This window comes from Tasmannia lanceolata, unplaced genomic scaffold, assembly GCF_043159265.1.
Source record: "Tasmannia lanceolata isolate RefF3 unplaced genomic scaffold, GAP_Taslan_0.1 ptg000018l, whole genome shotgun sequence".
NCBI classification, from domain to species: domain Eukaryota; kingdom Viridiplantae; phylum Streptophyta; class Magnoliopsida; order Canellales; family Winteraceae; genus Tasmannia; species Tasmannia lanceolata.
This window is the reverse complement of record NW_027518695.1, coordinates 30137210-30158984: the sequence shown is the minus strand read 5'-3', so window position 1 is coordinate 30158984 and position 21775 is coordinate 30137210. Positions and strand designations below refer to the sequence as shown.

General features: G+C 40.1%; 1 protein-coding gene across 2 annotated transcripts in view; it reads left to right on the top strand.

The window, feature by feature from the left end:
* LOC143849947 (proline iminopeptidase-like) overlaps positions 1–15582 on the top strand; it is an 83378-nt gene extending 67796 nt beyond the window's left edge. For both annotated transcript variants that reach the window (XM_077359260.1, XM_077359259.1), the window contains 2 exons: positions 3787–3861; positions 15287–15582. In XM_077359260.1, the coding sequence (XP_077215375.1) occupies positions 3787–3861; positions 15287–15400 (189 nt within the window). In that variant the 3' untranslated portion in view covers positions 15401–15582. The remainder of the gene's footprint in view (positions 1–3786; positions 3862–15286) is intronic.
* Positions 15583–21775: the final 6193 nt, after the last annotated feature.

Genomic DNA, 21775 nt, shown 5'->3' with positions numbered 1-21775 from the left:
ACCTGTGTGTAGAGAGAGAGAGAGTGTGCGCGTGTGTGTGTGAGTCCGAATTAGTACTCCAAACTGACCGCAACCCCGAATAGCGAACCAACACAGTATACCCTCATCGTACTGCATACTGGGCTACCATCGTACCCCGTACCCATTCCCGTACCACGTACCGGAACAAACCGCATTCCAAGAACCCAAACAAACAAAACAAGAAAACTAAAATTTGGGAAACGTGCTTTCCAAAATTGGTAAACTCACTTCCCATGAAATGGGAACTCGCTTCGCACAAATCGGAAATGTGCCGAGTTTTCCACTTCTGAAACACGATTTGGGGAAGCGCGCTTCCCACTTTCCAGGGGAGTTTCCGGTAACCTTGGTTTGGAGTAGCATCCTAGACGGGTTCGGGATGTATTGGTTATTCCCTTCCTCTCTTTCTGACCTTCTAGAAGGTTGGTTGTTGGTTCCTTGGAGGAAGAAAGGCAAGATTTTGAGGAATGTCTCTCTCCTTGCCACTTTGTGGGTGATTTGGAAAGAAAGACACGCTAGTCTTTGATGGCGTATCTAAATCCTCATCATTCATGTTTGTAAAAGTTATTGCTCTAACCATATCATGGGTGGAAATTCTTCCTTGCTTTAAGTTTGTATCGGGTTTTGATCTTTGGAATGGATGACATATCTGCTTCATTGTAGAGTGGCGCCCTCTGGTGGTGCACGAGTGGGATCCGCCCCCTCATGGTTTCTAAAGCTTAATTTTGATGGATCTAGTTTGGGTAATCCAAGACCGGTAGGCATTGGAGGAGTATTTAGGGACGCAGGAGGCGAGTCATTTGGGCCTTTGCATGGCCAATTGGGGTCTCAGATGATAGTGAGGCAGAGATTCCAGCTGATTATCAAGGGATAAAAAGTTTGGACAGAGGTTCCTTGGATCGAGTGATTATGGAGGAAGACTCCCTGAATCTCATATGTTGGCTTCGAGGTTCCCTTATCCCCCCTTGGAGATTCACGCAGTTTTTTGATGAGATTCGAGATATATTGGGAGGATCTGCGATCGCATTCATCCATATCAGAAGGTCTGCAAATTTCGTGGCGGACAGATTAGCTAGGTAGGGAGTCCTCAAGTTGGGCCTCGAGATGTTCAACTATCTTCTCCCTTAAGCTATTTGTTTTTCATCTAATGTTATATTCTTATGTGTGGTTGCTTCTGTATTTCTCTTGGTCTTACCACCTCGGTCTTTACTTTATTTTAATTAAAATTTGCCACCTTTCAAAAATATATTATTCATATAAGAGGAATCTAATTCATGAAAAGTTGTAGGCCCAAGGGTGCAACCCTTTCCATGGTTTGATGATCTACAAACTCAAATTGATTGTATGATGCTAATGGTTTTGCTAGTGTTGTTGTTTAGACAGGTTTTATCAAAATCAACACTAGGAGCTAAATGGAGGCTTGGAGGTGAACTACACATGATGACTCACTCAACTCAACTCAACTCAACTCAACAAAGCCTTTGTCCCAAGCTAGTTGGGGTCGGCTAATGAACCCTTTAGAAAAAAAATTCATGAAGATTGATACAAGTCTCATGACTCACTCATGGACTCAAATTGTTGGTTGATCAAGATTGATACAAGTCTCATGGACCAAAACAAAATCAAGAGTTCACTTGCGCATGCGGATTGGCCACAAGCCTAGAGAAGAACCAATGGTGGTGATCCCTTCAAAGCACATGCAAAGTAGCCAATTCAAGTGAAGGTGCCATATGGACCATCCAAAGCCAAGCCAAGCCGAGTCTTTGAAGATGTTGAAGCCTTTACAATCCCAAGATGATGAGTTTTATGCTTAGACTATATTGAAGATCTCTCAAGTTATTTTCGCACATTTTCAAGGGATTTTCAAGGGGTTTTCAAAGTGATTTTCAAAAACTCATTTGAACTTGTATTTCAACATCTAGACAAGTTTTAAATGATCATACAAACCTTTTTTGTGAAGCCAAAAAGTTAGATCAAATTTCAAAGCTAAATTTCAAAGCCTTTTTCCTAATGTGTTTCGAAGGTTTGTCTATCAGTTGAATACCCAAATGAACTCCAAATGAGCTGAAATTTGGTATGAGCCTTCCCCTTATATCAAATGATATTCATACAAAATTTGGGAAGAAAACTTATCCGGAAGGTTGGTGTTTTGGCCAACCAGATCTTGGACTAGACTTCTGGTCGATCATCTGGTTGCTGTCTAGATGCAACCAAACGTCGGACAGACGTCTGGCCAGACGGCTAGTCTGGAAAAAATGTTGCCGTTGGGCAACGGGTCTTTAAGTTTTTTAAAGTGTAAAATTACCCTTTTGCCCTCCAACGGTTATATCTTGTTTGTGGCCATATATAGGTCATTTTAGACCTTCAAAAATAAGATTTTAACAATCAAATCTTTGATTCTTGAGCTAGAACTTTCAAAATTTCAACTCTCTTCAAACTTCTTCAAACCCTAACTTGTGCATTCAATACCTTGAAGAAGATTTCCTTAGGCTTTATTGTCTTTCATTTAAGAGAGTTTGTGAGCTTTTATTGTTGTATTCAAAGCCTAATCAAGAGGCTAAGTGTTCATTCTTTGTTTCCTTCATCCATTGTAAAGAGGGTTTTACGCTTCAACCCTTTGAAAAGAAGAAGCTTGTTTGTAAGGGATTTACGCTTCAGCCCAAGAAAGGAGAAGCTTGTTGATTGTAATTGGCTCATTGATCCAGCCATTTGAAGGAGGATCGAGATAGTGGAACCCACGCACGGACGTGGAGTGTGGACGTAGGACTTGCTCCGAACCACGTAAATTCTTGTGTTCATTGTTTCTTTCACTCTTCTCTCCTTTGTGAAATATTTTTGGTAATATCTTTCCTTATTATCTTATAAATTAACAAGGGCTAGTTGCACTTTCAATTTTCTAGGGTTTAACTCACATTGCAAATCACCCCCCTCCCCCCTTTTGGTTTCCCTATTGGGATTTCACAAGCACTAGTTTTATCTCCCATAAATACTTTTATCTTTTGAAAGTTTACACCCTTACTAATTTCCTCATTATAAAATTGCCTCACAAAAAGCTCATTACAATATCTTCTCATGTATGTTTGAACTTTTGACCTCAACATTATATAGACTTTGGGTTCATCACCACTAGAGAGCAAAGGATCAACCCTAACTAGTGCTTGTTATAAGGTCTTTATGGTAATGTTAATCCCCAATTAACTATGGATATCATCCTTGCTTCCTAATTTATCTCATGTAGCTTTTGTTTGTCAAATTGGAAGCAGTTTCCATATATAGAACTGAGGGATCCATCAATAGCAACCTGCTTGAATGTATAGCTTAAAATCCTTCCAAATGTATTATTTGTGGCACCAAGATTTAATGGTATCTGTAGCATCCAATGGCATGTATGTTTCATTATAGTTTGTCTGCATATGGTTGTGTCCATTTTCTAGTCTCTTTACAATTAATGCTCAATCAATTTGAGTATTTCATTTTTCAAAAGATTGAAAATTCCTGTTTGTATTTCCCCCTAGATCTCCTCGATCGTGGGGGTTTGTTATCTATTTAGTATAGATTTACCTTTCAGAAAAAAAAAATCATTGTTCAAAAAATCTTTGTGGCATCCAATATTGTGGAATGAGAAATATTGTTTCCTTATGCATTAGGAGTAAAAAAACATGTTTGTAATGTTGTATAACTAGATATGAGATGTTGTATAGTGATGCTGTGAAATTTTTGAGGACATGTTTAATTGCACCTCATTTGATATTTTGAACATTTTTACAGGGAAGGTATGATGTATGCTGCCCAATGATGTCCGCCTGGGATCTTCATAAAGCATGGCCAGAGGCAGAATTTAAGGTCAGATAAATCATCGTAGTTTTCATCTGATCTCATTGGTTTTCACTACTAGTTTCCTTTTTTTTCTTTTTGTTTCAAACAATGATGAAACTTTTCATTAAAAGGAGATAAAAAGCCTAGAGGAACCGCAGGGACTGCCGTGAGGCAATAGCTCTAATACCATGTGAGACAACCAATTAGTCCAAAAGCTTGAGCTGTTAGAGTTCATGTTATTTAATAATTTATACTTCAACAATAATAAATAAATAAACAATAGATAGAGAAAAGAAAATATCACCGTGGTAAATGTGAAGACTGGTAAGGAGTGTATTTGCTTCACTTGAATATTTTATACGCCATCATTCAGCTCCAACGTACTACCAAAATCTCTTCTTTGTCATTCCTACCCTACTCCCTTTCCCCCCTTCACACACACATACACACATCCAAAGAACTTCCTTCAAACTTAAATTCGATTGCAAGAGGCAGACAAATCCATTTCTTGCACTTCCTTTCCATAAAAGGCTGACCATTTTTTATTTTTTTTTGAAAGTTGATAATAACAAATGTACAGAGATTTGGGACCAGTAGTCCCACCCCATTACAACATAAAAACCAAAAGCAAAATAGCCAAGATCTATACTACCCGAACATAACAATCCAAGATTGAAAAAATACAAATGAAAGAAGACTCGATACGTGAAAGACCAAGGTCTCTCAAGCAACACGAGCACAACAACATTAATCAGGCCCAAATCCGCCATCAAATCTAATAGCTTCCCTCCCAAAAGAACTAGAGTGAAGAAGTCACCCATCCAAGACCAAGAATCACTATCCCCTCAAGCAGCGAAGGACCACGGTCCCTCAGGCACACTTGATAGTGTTATTATACCATCCTTTTCCAACATAGAAAAAAACTACCTTAAAAACAAAGTAAGAACACCATCTCCGCACTCTTACAAATAAACATCACTACTAGTGCTTTCTAGGATACTGTATCAACACCCCTGGGCAGAAAACTCTATATCTTTTCAGGGCCTTAAGTCCCCTACTGCCCTTACCTGGAGTCTTCCCTTTCTTTCCCCCGTCATTGTGCCTCTCGATATCACTGAACATTTTCTTAGTTTGTTCCACATCTTCTTCATATTGATCCCCAAAAAACTTCCCATTTTCGCCATTTCATAACCCTTCCAACTGCACCTTTTCTTCCTCCGACAACTCCTTATCCCCCTCCATCGTTAAATTATCGTCCTTGTTTGGACACGATTTATTGTTGACACTAAATTCCGCATCCAGTGGGTCACGAGAAAGCCCAGCTTCATTGACCTCAATCGCCTTTCCACTTGTGTCCTCAAAAGTTTCTTCCTTCCGATTCTCTCCTTCCACTGACCCTCCATCCAAATCTTGTTTTTGTTTTGCTTTAATGAAGGGCAATTCAAAGACCGGAATACATACCTCTTCCAGTGACTTTTTACCCGTAAGTTCCTCCAGCTCCTTCTCTTTCCCTTTTCCCTCCTCTTGCAGCTTCCTCAATTGGAGCTTGAGGTATTCCTGTGCCACTTTATCCTTGTTGAAAAAATCCTGCCGCTTCCTTCTTTTCTTACTGCTCTGCCCAGACCTTTTGAAAGGTCCCTTTCCACCCACGCCCAGAAACTTCCCCCCTGAGATCCTTTTGCTTAGATGGTACATAAACTCCCCATCTTCCGACAATGAGGAATCGTCAGATTGATCAAGTTTTCTAACATCGTAATCAAATTGGAAATAAACTTTTTCTGGTTTTGTCTTTTAAGAAGCCTCTTCTCTGACTTCTTTTTATACGTATACGAACCGCCCTTTTTGACCATTGGTATCAGCGATGTGCTGTCAGCCTCGGTCCTATGACCTTTGTGCGTGAGGAAAGTTTTTCAAAAAGGGACACTTCGGATACCGCCTTATATCACTCTTTAATTCAGGAACACGTCTATCCGTTTCCCAACAAAAAGTTGTTTATCAAAGAGTCTTCCAAAACTCTTATAATTAGCTTTCTCAACATTGAGGAAACTGACATTCTTCTCTCGTTTCGGTAAAGGAGGATTGATATTGATCTTTTGAGAACTTACTTTATCTCCTGCCGCCTTAATATCCCATCCTTTTTTGCCACGTCGACGCATTTAATTCAGGGTGCTCCATCTCATCTAGCCGGCCTACGTCTATTCCAGCCTTTTTAGGCCTTAACATTCCAGCCAATGAACATTCCGCTTGACTGACCATTGATAGGCCCTTCCATTTCCTACAAAGATCTTGGATCAAGACCCCTCAAAGTTCTTTTCTAACAAGTGCCAAATTAATGATCGAATAATTCCCCTTTATTGAATGAAATTGTTAACATTAAATGATATTGAGGATAATTCCGCTTGATTGAATGATATTGTGGATAATTCCCCTAACCCCCTTGAATGTGTTTCCCCTCCTTTCTTTTCTCTTGTATTTTTCTCATGCTTTTTGCTCTTTATTTGTATTCTTGTAATCTTGGGCGGACTATCTCAGTCTTCACATTTATTGAATGAAATTGTTACCATTAAAAAAAGGACACGACACGACACCCGTGTCCACACGTGTCGACACTCCTTCAGACACTTAAATGTACTGCTAGAAGTGTCAGTAACTTTATATGTATTTATGTGTATGAATGTGACACTATTTCTAGATTTTAAGGGGTTGCCATGTCAGATACCTTGTATCTGTGTCGAAAGTCGGCACACGAATCTGTTTCCACAAATCGTGATTATTTGTACTTTCTATTCTAGCCGAGTCCCCGTTTCTAAATTTTTGGAGTTTGCCTTGTTCGACACCCTGTGTCAGTGTCGACACATGACACTCGTGTCCGTGTCGACAAATCCCCTTACCAACGAACTCTTGTCCTCAAACACCCTTTGGTTTCCCTCTTCCCAGATAACCTACAACACCATGAACGGAGTAATAGACCATAGACCATAACAATTGATCTCTCTCACCCGGCAACATTTTAGTCCGTCAAAAGACTTAGGTTGGGAAAACTCAGAGATGACCAAGCCACTTTCTCCGTTTTGCAGTGGATATAAAGATGAATTTTTTGCCCTTTTTGCACATGGCAAAATCTGATCACCATTCAAACTTGTTTTCTTCAAGTGCTTATAGTGTTGATATTTTACAAAATTATCGCCTAACAAAAGCTTCATCCTTGCGGGATTGGGAGCACTCCACAATTTCTCTAAGTTATATGAAGAACAGCCTTCTACCAGAAGTCTTAAAATGGGGCTTGAACTTGAATAAACGGACGCACTCGACAAATTTGCCAAGGTAGATTATTCTTAGAAAAGGATTTAATCGAAAGACCGCCTTGAGAGTCTGGAACCTAATCCATCTGGTCACTCCCGACTAGTGACTCAATTACATCTTCTAACATGTGACGTGACTGAAGAAGCCAATCGAACTGATCATCTTTGAGATTTCCATAGAATCCTTCCGCATACAACCTTGCCTACTCCACTCTCTCGGAAAGTGGTCTAGTAGGAGGATGAAAGGAAGAATCCTCCCTCATCCATAGGATCATCCCAACCTTACGATTTGTGGAGGTAAAAATGGGCGTATATAAACCTTCACAAATCTGTCCATTTTTTGGGCACGCCCTATCTATGGAAGGGCCCATCAAATGAATGCTTTGGATCACCCAAACAATGTGGCCCGCACTGTATTTTAAGCTAGTGTGTAGATAAGTTATCTACACCAGGGTGTAGAAACACTTCTTATATATATATATATATATATATATATATATATATATATATATATAGAGAGAGAGAGAGAGAGAGAGAGAGAGAGAGAGACAAACACACTGCATTTGAGGTCTTGTTGCATGGTAGGTAATGTGATATCTTCAAGAAACGATCAACCACCACATGGATTGAATCACTTCCTCACATAGGTTTTGGTAATCCCATAACGAAATCCATGTCGATATCATTTCAGGAAACACGAGGCACGGGTAAAGGTACATACCACCCTATGTTTTGCTTTTTGCCCTTTTTAGTTGACATGTTCGGCACTTTTGGACTGTTTTTGCAACATCCTGCTTTGGTGATGGGCTGATGGCTAATAATAGTGATCTTCGACCATAACAATAGTTTTATCTCAGCCACTGTCCTGATTTGACCAGCCACAATAAGTACACTTTTTATCACCCTGTCCTCGTCCTTCATTATGGCATCCCCCCAAGTCATGACAACAATCAAGACTCTAGTGATCTGGGCCACGACTACCACCTCCGCACCCAGCAAAAGACAACTGCAAACTCCTCATTGATAGTCGATTTGAAGGAAGAGGATTGACAAACTCATTGATAACGTGGTGGCGTAGGATGGATCAAGCCATGAAAAGAGGGCAGGTTATATGGGGGCAGATCCATGGTAGATCTAGAGATTGGTAGTGAGATCAGCCAGACGGCCCCAGATCTTTCTTTAGTTTTCAATTCCAATTGTAAAGGTAGAAAGCAAGGTATGAATTCTTAGGAATCAACCCCTAGGGTTAGGAAGAGGAATGTGATTGGTCTAGGTTTTTGAGGGGTGTAGAAGGGTGGATATTGGGTTTCAAAAGGTGGATAATGTTAGATCTAGATTTCAGTCTCGATCTAGGATTGCAATCCCCAATGATGGTCAAGCCATAAGCAGATCTTAGTCTTCATCTCCGATGCTATCCCCAATAAAAGTAGATGCCAAAGAAGAAGACATAAGACATGAGAGAAAATGTTTGATCCCCAATAAGGTGGAAAGCGAGATCAGATCTAATAGTTCTTCTCAAATGTTATCCCCATTGAAGGCGGAGGATAAAGAAGGCAGCTAGTTAAAATATGTAAAACATGGTGAGTTCGTCCCATTATCAAAACATGGTCACGCGGATGTCATTAGCATATAGAAAAATACATTATTTGATTTGAGCATCTTTTGCAAAATCATGGAGGATATTCAGATCGAAACAGATTTAGTAGATCTGTTTGTGTATCTCGCACTAAGATTTTTTATTTCGATTAGTGGCCAGACGGTTCAAGGTTTTCAGCTGCGATAGGGGATTAAGGTGTGCAGAGGTGACTTGATGTTGATATTAAACACTGTTATGGCCTTAAGAGTTCAGTTTAAATTAGTAGATGTCAGTCTATATTGTATCTTCTTGCGCGCATAGTTTTTGCACTTCCTAGAGATTTCAAGTAATATTCAGAGAGGTTCAGAGAAGTCTCCATTTTATATGGCGGGTAAAAATGCTAACTTGGCAGTATCGGGAAGGTGGCCGGGGATTGGCTCTACTCAACCTGTGATTATCTTAAACTCTAGATGGCGGAATCGAAGTCGGTGGTGCTCCCAGAACAAACAGATAATTATTCATCCAACTGTCTTAACCCTCGTCTCTTGTAACTCACAGAAACCATCGGTCAGTGCCGGCGATGAAGGCGTGTGGTGGCCTGATTCCGGAGTGATTTTGACATCTGTTGAGGAAGGGGTTCCGACTTTATCTATCTCAGGGAAGGAATTGGAAATGCAAACCGATATTTTAAAAGCGTGTCTGATTGGCAGGAGAAGGGATAATAACAGGACTTTAGATGATCTTTGGCAATTGGCTAAAAGTTTTTGGGACATTCCCTCCCTCACAAGACCCTATGCCCTAGCAAAGGATGAAGTTCTTTTCATGTTCGATTCAGTAGACTTGGCTGCCAGGGTTCTGGCAAATGGGCTTGAGGCCTATGGGAACCAGCTGCTCTCCCTCTCTTCCTGGCATAAAGACTTTGTCCAGGGAGCGGAGGAAATTTAGGTTAATTTTTACGGAATTCCGTTGCACGCTTTGGCTACTTCCACTGTGGAAGCTTTAGGGAAAATCTTTGGCCCAATCTTGGAAGTAAGGATGAATGGAAATCATGGTCACTGTATGGGTTTTGTATTGGCTAAAATTCTTACTTCCATATGGAAGTTATCCCGCCCTTTTGTTCAGATTCGGTTATCGGGTGATTGCTTCACCATTGGAATTGAAATTAACAAATCCCAATGCATAGAAAACAATGAGTCCCAATCGTTTTCCTCCAGCGTTGACTCCTACAGAATGACAAGCTTTAGTCCGATGAGTCAGTTGAATTTGCCGGTTCCGGATCAAGTGGCTGATCCGTCGGCAGGCTGAAATCATAGGCGGCCACCGGCGATCCCAATGGCATGCCATGGGCCGTTGCCTGCCTAGAGAAACCCCTGCAGAGAAACCGTTGGAGTCTTGCTCCCCCCCCCCCCCCCCTATTCAAATTCAAATTTCAAATCCCCTTCACAAAATAAGGGCGTAGTTCCCAAGGATCCCCAGGTCTTGGATCCTCTAGTGATCGTTAGAAATGTCTTGGGATTAAAAGAAAAACATCAAAAAAAGAAAAGAAAAAAGAAGAAAAAAAAGGATGATGACTTGTCAGCATCAAAAAGGACCTGTGGGCAGGTGAGACCTTTTCAGCGTGGCTTAAAGCGAAATAGACCAGCTAAAAAAGGTCCTGCTTCTGGGCATTCACAAATATGGGATCTCTTGGAAGCGCCCTTCTGGACTGATACTCAAGTCTCGGGATTCTAATTTATGCTCTCTGTGGAAGCAGCGAGTCGGTCAAGACCTTTCCGAGGACCAAATAGGGAGAAACTCCGCTAAAAAATCATCCAAGAGCAAACCAGACTATTCTATAAAGCCATCTTCATGTAGGCATCAAGTGATTGAGTGGGTTTCGAATAAACCGATTTTTCCCCAATCCACTTCCAGGGCATGCGTCGCCCTTGTGTTATAAGACAACATTGAGGCCTCCCTAGCTTCTACCCCTAATGAAGCTAGATGGAAGGGTTTTGTTTAGGGGATTGGGGGAATATTTGGTGTATCCGAGTGTCATGGCATTAATATTAGTACTAAGGTAAAAGGATCATCAGTCACTTGGCAGATCTCCTTATTGTAGGCAACGTTACCGGGATCACCCTCCCACCCTCCGACCCCTGATTCGGGGTCGTCGACCCCAAATGTGGGTCGTTTTCAACCCAGATCACCAAAAATGGCGATTTGGGCGACCCGCAGGAAAGGGAGAGATGCATAGACGAAATCCAAGTGTGACAACCCAAGAGGGGGGGATGAATTGGTCAATTAAAAATTTTAGGCTTGATTAGGTGGAAGATTAAAAGTTAATCCACTAAATTAAGCCCTAATTAGTCTAACCCTTGTTCAAATAGGCATGTTAGTGAAATCTAGGGTTTAGACAAACTAATCAAACACATTTACTAACCCTTGTTCAATTAAGCATATAAATACAAGTTAGGGTTAGAGTTTACCAATCACCACACGTGCAAAGGAAGAAGAAGAAGAGCCATCCACAAGGAACACAAGATTTTTGTAGTGGTTCGGTCTATCACAAGACCTACTCAACTATTCCAAGTTTAGCTCCTTGGGTACTCCACTAAAAATGAGATTTCAAGCCTAATCTCGTAGCTTTACAACCACCTTCTTCATCTCCAAAGGGGACAAACCCTTTCTGCACGAAGCCTTGCGAGGGGACACACCCTCTTACATGATTCACCTTTGTTAACAGGCCGAATCGGAGACCCTCACAATGTCTTCTCAATTCTTAGCGGGCTGAAGAGTAGCCCCTCAATGAAGAACAAATAAAAATTACAAAGTTGTAAGCTCACAATCACTCCAAGAAAATAAGCAAATGAAAGCCCTATGGAGTGCCTTTTGATAGAATGTGGAAATACAAGCTCAAAGAGGTTTTAGCTTTTGATTTGAATGTTAAAGCTCAAAAAGATGGGATTTGATCTTTTCAAAATGTTCAAACGCTTGTTTAGATAGGTTTAGATAGTGTATATATAGTGTATTTGAAAATATGACCGTTTGGGGGTAAAACTGTAAAAAACTGGGTTGAAAAAGTCAACCTGCGTTGAAAAAGTCAACCTGCGAAAGCCCCAACGGCTAGTTTGCAAGACCACGGCGGTCGACCGGGCTACAGCGGTCGCCCACCCCTATCGGTCGCACTTTTTTATTTTCAAATTTCTTACCGTCACGGTCGACCGGCCCCATGGCGGTCACCCAGCGAGGGCTACCTGTTTGCTCAAAAATTCAGCTCACAAAACCTATCCCGGTCGACCGGTCCTTGGCGGTCGCTCGCCCGAACCCATGACGGATTGTTCCTAGCATTCCAAAAACACCTCCGCGGTCGCCAGGATCACCCCGGTTGACCAGTCGGCCAATATCCGGCAAGTGCTGGATTTTGAGCTACCTTGCCAAGGTCACCCGGGACACCCCTATCGACCGGCCCTGTATAAAATTCCATTTTTACTTTAAAAGTTCAGGGGCTTTTGGGCCATGGTCTTTGGGCTTAACTCCTAGGTTTTCAAACACATTTTTTGGTGTGTATGGTTTTCAAATATATAAAAAGTTAAGTATGAAAACTATTTGAAACCTATTGAAAGTGCATTCTACATAAAATCAAGAGGACTCTAAATACATTCTAAAAATGAATACCATGGAGTCTTTCTTGGAATGTATCAGCGCCTTTGCGCTTTCTTAGACTTCTTCAATTGATTTGGCTCTTGTGACTTCTCCTCCAATCTTCAATGCAAGTTGAATGGTACATGAGGTGTCACCATGGCATGTTCAACTCCAAGCTCCTTCTTGACACTTGCTAGGAACTTGTAGAATCTTCATCTTCGGGCTTCTTTGACTTGATCGTCTCCAAATGGAGATGTCTTCACTGTATGTGAAAGCTCTTGGTTCCTTTGTTTCTTGATCCACAAGTCATGTGTTGAGAATAGTCGTGTAATGGCAATTATGACATGAAAATCCTGTATGCAACAAAACACCTCAAAGCAACACATTAGTCCACAAATGGTAATCAATTTGAGTTTGCTAGCATCAAAACAAGAAGGTAAGGTGAATGATTAGACCCATGGGAACCCATGGGAACCCTTGGGCTTACAATAGAGAGAGGAAAGGAGGAAATAGAACAAAAAACAACCCTCCTTCCTAGCTTTAATCTAATCATACCTCATTGGAGGCCAAAAAAAAGAGACTAACCTGAAACAGATGTTCCGACAGAAACTTCTACTGAAGATCGCCAATCGAAATACAATCCATGTACGGTATTGTAAAACCTCCTTCCCCGCTTCCTTGCTCTTGCGGAGAGAGGGGGGTTTGTAAATGGCATAAGAGAGGAGGGAAAATGGAAACCGTTGAAGTCATGTAATCGCTTAAAAACCCTAAACAAAAAATACGACCACAAGCCTATTGATACTGGCACTACAAGTATTAACCTCCTTTTTAAATAGTTGTCGAATATTATTGCCTTTCCCAAAAACTGATGGTGGCACTACAAGTTTTAATCTCTTTTTTAAATAGATGTCAAATGTGATTACCTTTCCCAGAAATTGTCAGCAGCCACTAGTTGATATGCTTGACCGTCATATTTCATATAAGGCCTAAAAATGCTTTAGCATCTCTTGGCATAAAATTAAACTAGAGAGAGTACTGGTGCGACCCGGATTAGCGCTCCAAATCTACCCGCGACCCCATATAGCTAACCAACGTAGCCTACCTTTATCGTATCACATACCAGGCTACCATCGTACCTCGTAGCTGTTCCTGTACCGCATACCGAAACGAACTGCGTTCCAGGTAACCTTGATCGTAGGAGGTGGGGAATAGGATTCAAAGTACAGTTTGTTTGAGGTGACATTGGATGGAAAAGAGCTTGAATCGAGGTTGTTTACTATATTATTGAAAATGGTATTGTGGGGTCGGTGACTTCCTTGAATGGAACGTTAATCACGAACAGATATGCACATTAAAGGCGGCATAGGAAGTTGCAGTATTCTCTTAGAGATCTGTCAGAAATAATCGAAATAAATCTGGGCTCATAAATGCTATATTCTAAGTGTGGAAATCTTGCTTCACAAGTATCCGTGGAAAAAGTGGGAACTTGGTATTGGCCATCATTGGCGGTCTCTCTCTTAAAAAGGTGCCTTTTGGGCTTACCTTGGAGGTTCAAAATAGAGGAGCTTCTGTTATCTCTACCGTACCTAAAATGGTGCAGAACGATTTAGCTCCCCCCACCCCTCTTTCTCCAGTTCTTTGAGTCGGAAAAGGAAACGTTACACGGACCTCTTGGAGCTGGAGGAGGTTCTTCGCAGGGTTAAGGCAATGGCTTATGATGAAGAGAGGGCTTCTAGGACCGATCCAACCCCTAAGGAAATTATCAAGGACTTTTCAAAAGACAGTGAAATTGTTCGTGACGGAGGCCCGTTGGAAGGCTGAGGATTTCTTCTCTTTAACTGGGTCATCAAATCGCTGGTCGATGAGAGGCTGCGGTTTCTCCAATGGGAGGCTGACAAGGCGGTGGGGATTCAAAGATTGGAAGGAAGAATTGCCAGAAGAAAGGCACCCGGAAACATGGAATTGGACCTTGAGGACCCTCCTCCATTCATATCAAAAGAAGACAAACTGGAATTTGAAATTGAGTCTGTTGAGGAAGTTGGGAAAATGCTCCTCTTGAAGGGGAGCTTATAGGGATACTATTCATGGGGTTTTTTGGAGGAGTTATGTTTTTGGTAGTTTTTCATCAAGGTCTTCAAGGAAGACCTATCAACGTGGAGGGAAGTTCTATTTTGTTTTCAAGTTCTTTGGAGAAGATCGTAAAGTTTTTTAGTAGATTACACAAGTTTTAGTAGGGATCTTCTAGGAAGATTGTAAATTTGGGAATTCGTTCGGGAACGGTGGATGTAAAGGGATTGGGTAAGGAGGAACAGCTTTTGAAACTTTTGTTTCTCAGGGCCTGGAGGTTTCTCCTTGGTCATCATACGATATAATTATCAGGGGACTCCTGGTCCTCCTCTTTTATGTAACCTTCGTATGATTATAAATACATAGCAGTCATTTTTCCAAAAAAAAAAAAAAAGGTAATATTTAGGGTGTGGAGTGCATACCAACTACTATGAAGGCCCTGTTTTTTTTATTATGGATTTTGAGAATTGATTTTTAGTCCAAAATTGATTATTGGACATAAAATTGGTTTAATTTTTAGTCCAATAATCAGTTTGGGGCTCAAAATCAATTCTCAAAATCCAAAACAACCAGGGCTGAACATATCAACCACAATCGATTCCTACAACCTCTAATCCGTTGATGGAAAGAATCTAATCGTTCTGTAGTTTCTCTTAAGCTATTAGAATGAACAAGCTTTCCTTATCAGTCACCAATTGTTCATAGCATTACTGGTTCACTCATATGGAAAGACATTTCCATATGAGTGAAGCATTACATTAATTGCTGAGAAATTGCATTTATTATCATCAGACAGCCAAATCTATTATCTTTGATAGATAGCATATTTGCAATTCATTTTGATCCTCGAAATTCTTAATAATCCCATTAGCTGTGGCTGAAACAGGTCATCCAGGACGCTGGTCATTCTGCCAATGAACCAGGGATCGCTGCGGAGCTAGTGGCAGCAACAGAGAAGCTCAAGAACATTTTGAAGGCAAATGGGATTTCACAAGTCTAAGTCACAAGATATTACTTACAAAGTTTTTTTCAGTTTGTTGGAATAACCCAAATTGCAAATGAACCAGATCTTGCCTCATAGCATGTACCTGATATTTAGATTGCGAAATAATATAAAGACTACAATAATATATCCATAACAGTTTGGCATTAAACCCATAATCAAATTGGATGGTTCTCTGCTTTGCAGCGTTGAGCTAATTAACAGTTTGCCACAGCAGCTCCACATGAATGAAATTAAGGTCCATGTAGCACGTGTCATTTTAGTCATAAAAAATACAAACGATACATGCTTCTCTGTTCTTCATAGTGTGACTGAACTGTCACTAAACATCGTGTTGAACAACAAAATTTTCGTACAAAAGAATTGGAGCGAAAAGAATTCAAACATCTCACAAAGCACCACCATATATAATTACACCTCTTCAAGGAGGAGTTTGACAATATCTCCCAGGGAGGAAACAAGAAAATCCACCCTCCCCGCATTTCCACTATTCTTCAATGGCACTCTGGTGCCGTAACTTAGCCATCTTTATCAAAGTATCTGAACTTTATGGCATCTCTATCTCCTTAAAGTACATAAACCATCCTCTCAATGGACCTGTTCGCCGATCAGATCAAGACCCACTAATAGGAAGGAGACTCCCTGAAAGAGGAGGAAGTAAAAATGTAAACCCTGTGCAGATAACAAGCTCCTAGCCGAAGCCGTAAGGAGAAGGAAGGTGAGCGCCAACTCCTTGGTATATATCCTGTTGTGTTTCCTCTTCTGTTTTTACTGTTGGGATTCCTCCTTTTCAATTGTATCTAAATTGGGCACAGAGGTTCCGAGATGGTGATTCGGCTCCTTGTTGACCAGTGCAAGGAGATCCCCTTCGGAGGAGCGACCTGATTTCTTGGTGACCACCCATTCATAGGCGCTACCAAGCTGGAAAAGGCCAGATACCATGGCATTGAATTTGGTCACAGACATGGTGTTTTCGAAGAGAACGTAAGGGACTATGAATGGGAACAATTTTGGGGCGGGGAGGATGTTGAGGAAGGACATGGTGGCTGGGATGTAACAGACAACCCAAGTAGGGAGCTCTGCTTCTAGAACAAACATGGTCATGGGGAGGATGATGCAGAAAAGGGTGAAGGAGTAGAATGGTAGTATCAGTTTTCTTAGGAGGAAAAAGAGGAATGTCAGGTTGGCCTTCTTCCAAATGCTAATCTGTACCCAAGAGAGGAAGAACATATACCTTGTTAGAGAAGGGAAGGTTTTTTTTTCTGTGGTTATGAATGATTGAAAATGGGCAGAAAAATGATTGAAAATGGACTGAAAAGAGCTAAATTCTGTACCTTGGATCAGATAACGTCTGGTAAACAGAGGCGAAACAACTGCATTGGACCGGAATGCCACCTGTGTTGCTGTTTCCGGGTAAGCTTCATATGATTCCGGCAATTCGCATTGGCACTGTAGCAGAAAATTAAACTATTGATGAGAGGGCAAATGAGTGGATTTCATTTTATGAATGGAAATCAAAGAAGGCAGAGGTTCTTTATAGATTTTGGGTGAACGAGAAAGTATTTAATTAAGGAAAATACTAACCTATTTATTTCAGTTAATGGAAATCCAAAACAAAAATGATTGTTTTGAAAATGGCAGGCACTCCTCACTTTTATTACACACGTTTTAATGCTGTTTTTAGTTCCTTGGAGATGATAACCATAGTTTTAAATTGGGAAGTGATATTTACGCCCCATTTGATCACCAGGGACACCCAGCGTCAATGGCAAACGGGTGGCATGTACTTTATGTCAGAAAAATCCAGTGGCTTTGATTGCAAAGTACACTGGCAAATGGGTGTCCCTGGTGATAAAAGGCGCGTAAATATCATTTACCTTTAAATTTTAGCCGAAACCGAAATGTTTTAGGCCAAAATTTGGGATCTCGGTGGGGACCAGCACCACCGAAAGAACAAGGACTCGGTATCAGAAAAGATTTTGATGAAATTTCCACCAAAGTTTGGAAATTTTGCATAGAAATTTCCAACAAAATTTCCACCGAAATTAATTTCCGACAGAATAAGTTTGTGAAATTTCCACAGTAATTTTTCAAAAACGAAATTATATATATATATATATATATATATATATATAGAGAGAGAGAGAGAGAGAGAGAGAGAGAGAGAGAGAGAGGAACGTGAAGCTACCCGCCGGCTTAAAATACAATGGGCCCACATTGTTTTGGTGATCCAAAGAATTCATTTGATTGGCCCTCACATAGATAGGGTGTCCACCAAAAATCAGCTCCATAGGATCATCCCAACCCTACGATTTGTGGAGGCAAAAATGAACGTGTAAAAACCTTCACAAATTTGTCTATTTTTGCCTCCACAGTTTGAAGGGTTGGGATGATCCTATGGAGCTGATTTTTGGTGGACACCCTCTCTATGTGAGAGTCAATCAAATGAATGGTTTGGATCACAAAAACAATGTGGGCCCATTCTATTTTAAGCCGGCGGTGTAGCTAAGTTAGCTACACCGGCGGTGTAGCTTCACTTTCCTCATATATATATATATATATATATATATATATATATATATATATATATATATATATATATATATATATATATATATATATAAGGGCCTTTGAATTGAATGGTTTGGATCACCCAAAAAATGTGGGCCCCCACTCTTTTTAGCTCGATCGAGTACGGTCACTTTTCTTATATATATATATATGTATATATATATATATATGTATGTATATATATACATATATATGTATATATATATATATAAAGGTAGGTTTCTGAGGTATCGCTCACCCTGAGCAGCACTCTAGATACCCCATTTCCCATGCTTGAGTCATCCAACCCATTGGTTCTATAGGTTATAGGTATTTTTGGGGCACAACCTATTTATGTTGTGTTCCATCACATGGACGGTTTGGATCAACCTATGACGTGGTCCGTACAATTCTTTATCGGCCCGTGCATCGCACGGGTTTTTTACTAGTATATATATAAGCTGGGGGGAAAAGCCCATGCTTTTTTTGAATTTTTTAAAAAATCGGTGGGATTTACACCTCACTTTTTTGACTTTTTCTAACAAAGGCACCCATTCAACCCACAGATTTTCAATCCCCCTCCTTTATGCTTTTGATCAAAGGCACGCATTCAACCCACATATTTTCAATCCTACCCCCTCCTTTATCCTTTTTAACAAAGGCACCCATTCAACCCACATATTTACAATCCTACCCCTTCCCTTATTTTTTTCTACATATTTTTTAAATAACATTTTTTTTTGTTTCATTTTTTTTTTTGTCATGTCGTGCATTTTTTTATTTTTTTACACAAAAATTCTTTAGAAAATTTTGTATCATATGCATATTTTTTTTTACACAAAAATTAATTAGAAAACTTTCTTTTACATTTTTTCATTACTTGGTAAGTGGTTAAGCATACTTTTTTACTTATTGTTTCTACATATTTTTAACTAATATTTTTTGGTACCATAGTCTTTTTTTGGCCGTGTCGTGCATCGCACTTCGGGTATTACTAGTATATATATATATATATATATATATATATATAGAGAGAGAGAGAGAGAGAGAGAGAGAACATTTCCTACAGACTTGTGTAGGTAAGTTACCTACACACTAGCTTAAAATACAGTGGGGGCCCACATTGTTTGGGTGATCCAAACAATTCATTTGAATGGTCCTTACATAGATAGGGTGTCCACAAAAAATTAGATCCATAGGATCATCCCAACCCTACGATTTGTGGAGGTAAAATGGACGTGTATAAACCTTCACAAATCAGTCCATTTTTTGCCTCCATAGTTTGAATGGTTAGGATGATCCTATGGATCTAATTTTTTGTGGACACCCTATCTATGTGAGGACCATTCAAATGAATGGTTTGGATCACCCAAACAATGTGGACCCCCACTGTATTTTAAGGTAGTGTGTAGGTAACTTACCTACACAAGTGTGTAGGAAATGTTCTCTCACATATATATATATATATATATATATATATATATATATATATATTATATATATATATATATATATATAGCAGAAGAGAAAAGGAGAGAATTATTTGAATTTCTCCCAAAATTCTATGAGAATCACACGTCACTTTTTTGACTTTTTTTAACAAAGGCACCCATTTAGCCCACATATTTTTAATCCTACCCCCTCCTTTAGGCTTTTTAACAAAGGCACCCATTAAAGCCACATAATTTCAATCCTACCCCCTCCTTTATGCTTTTTTCATTACGGAAACCTCTATAGATTGGAGGGCTAGGATCAACCTATGGAAATGATTTTACGGGCACAACCTATTTCTGTGGTGTTCCATCACATGGACGTTTGGATCAACCTATGATGTGGTCCGTATAGTTCTTTGTCGGCCTGTGCATCGCCCAGGGTTTTTTACTAGTATATATATATATATATATATATATATATATATATATATAATACTATATAGCAGAAGAGAAAAGGGAGAATTATTGTCCATTTAACACGTCAATGTGGATGATTTTTACCGTTTTTTGCCCTCCCCACATACCTGTACATACTATCTATTTGAGGGTAAAATCGTAATCTACATACAAAAAGTACCGACACAGGGTGCCTGTCTATGACAATTACGGAAAAAACTACAAAGAAGAAGTAAAGACATATGACAATGATGAAAGAACTACTTTATATTACTCATGCAGGACACTTGCAAAATATTGATGGATTCCGGGCACCTGAAGAGGAACAACAATTATGGAAACCTCTATCGATTGGAGGACTAGGATCAGCCTATATCGATTGGAGGGCTAGGATCAACCTATGGAAATGATTTTACAGGCACAACCGATTGATGTTGTGTTCCATCACATGGACGGTTTGGATCAACCTATAAAGCCACATAATTTCAATCTTACCCCCTCCTGTTTGCTTTTTTAATAAAAAATCTATAGGGTGGTCTTAACCATCCGATTTAAGAGGAAAAACATATTATGGAAACCTCTATAGATTGGAGGGCTAGGATCAGCCTATGAAAATGATTTTTGGGGCACAACCTATTTATGTTGTGTTCCATCACATGGGCGGTTTGGATCAACCTATAATGTGGTCCGTACAGTTCTTTGTCGGCCCGTGCATCGCACGGGGTTTTTTACTAGTTATTATCTAATATAAGATAGCTAGATGGGGTTTCACTATTCACTGCTGAGGTGGCAGCGTGAGAGAAAAGGGGTGGATTTTTTGAATTTTTTGAAAATCCTTTTTTTGACTTTTCGTTTTTCTCTGAGATTTACCGCATTGCTCTTTTATCATTAACCCCTTTACTGGTATCTAACATCTATCTCTATGAGAAATTATTTGAGGGTAACATCTATCTCTATGGGAAAAATCAACCCGAATTGGAAATCGGGTAGGGTCGGGTTGGGCTGTCGGGCAACCCGACCCGACCCGAAACCCGAATTTGGGTTCTATCTCAAGAAGTTCTGTATATGTGTTTTTCTTTTTCAACACTTAAATAGTCTCCACAATCCACAATGGACGGTTTGAATAATCCTATGGTGCGGGCCATACAGTACTTTAATAAAGTGAGGAGTGTGATCATCAAAATATAGTAGTGCGGATAACATTTCCCTTTGTTAATTGTTAGTCCCTGTTTGGTTTGGATTTTGAGAACTGACTGTCAGTAAAACACTGATTATTGCTGACTCACTATTGCTTCTCAAAATCCAAAACAACCCGGCTTCAGTTGAGGTCGTCAACAATTTCAACCATATCAAATCGGGTCAACTCGACCCAACCCAACCCGAATTGGAAATCAGGTTGGGTCGGGTTGAGGAATTTACAGATCGGGTTGGGTCGGGTTGAACCCAGTCGGGTTGGAAATCGGGAACTACTTTTCTTTATTCACTATGTGCGGGTCAAATTAGGGAAAGTTTGATCTTACGAATGCAGGACACCTGTAAAAATATTGACAAATTCTGGGCACCTTAGGATGTGGTCTGTACAATTCTTTCTCGACCCGTGCATCGCACAGTGTTTTTTGCTAGATGGGGGTTTCACTATTCACTGCTGAGGTGGCAACAGGAGAGAAAATGGAAGGATTTTATGAATTTTTGGAAAATTCTTTTTTTGACTTTTTTAAACAAAGGCACCCATTCAACCCACATATTTTCAACCCTACCCCTCCTTTATGCTTTTTAACAAAGGCACCCATTAGAACCACATAATTTCAATCCTACCCCCCTCCTTCACGCTTTTTAAATAAAATAAATCTAATGGGTGATCTTAACCATCAGATTTAAGAGGAGCAACATACTATGGAAATCTCTATAGATTAGAGGGCTAGGATTAGCCTAT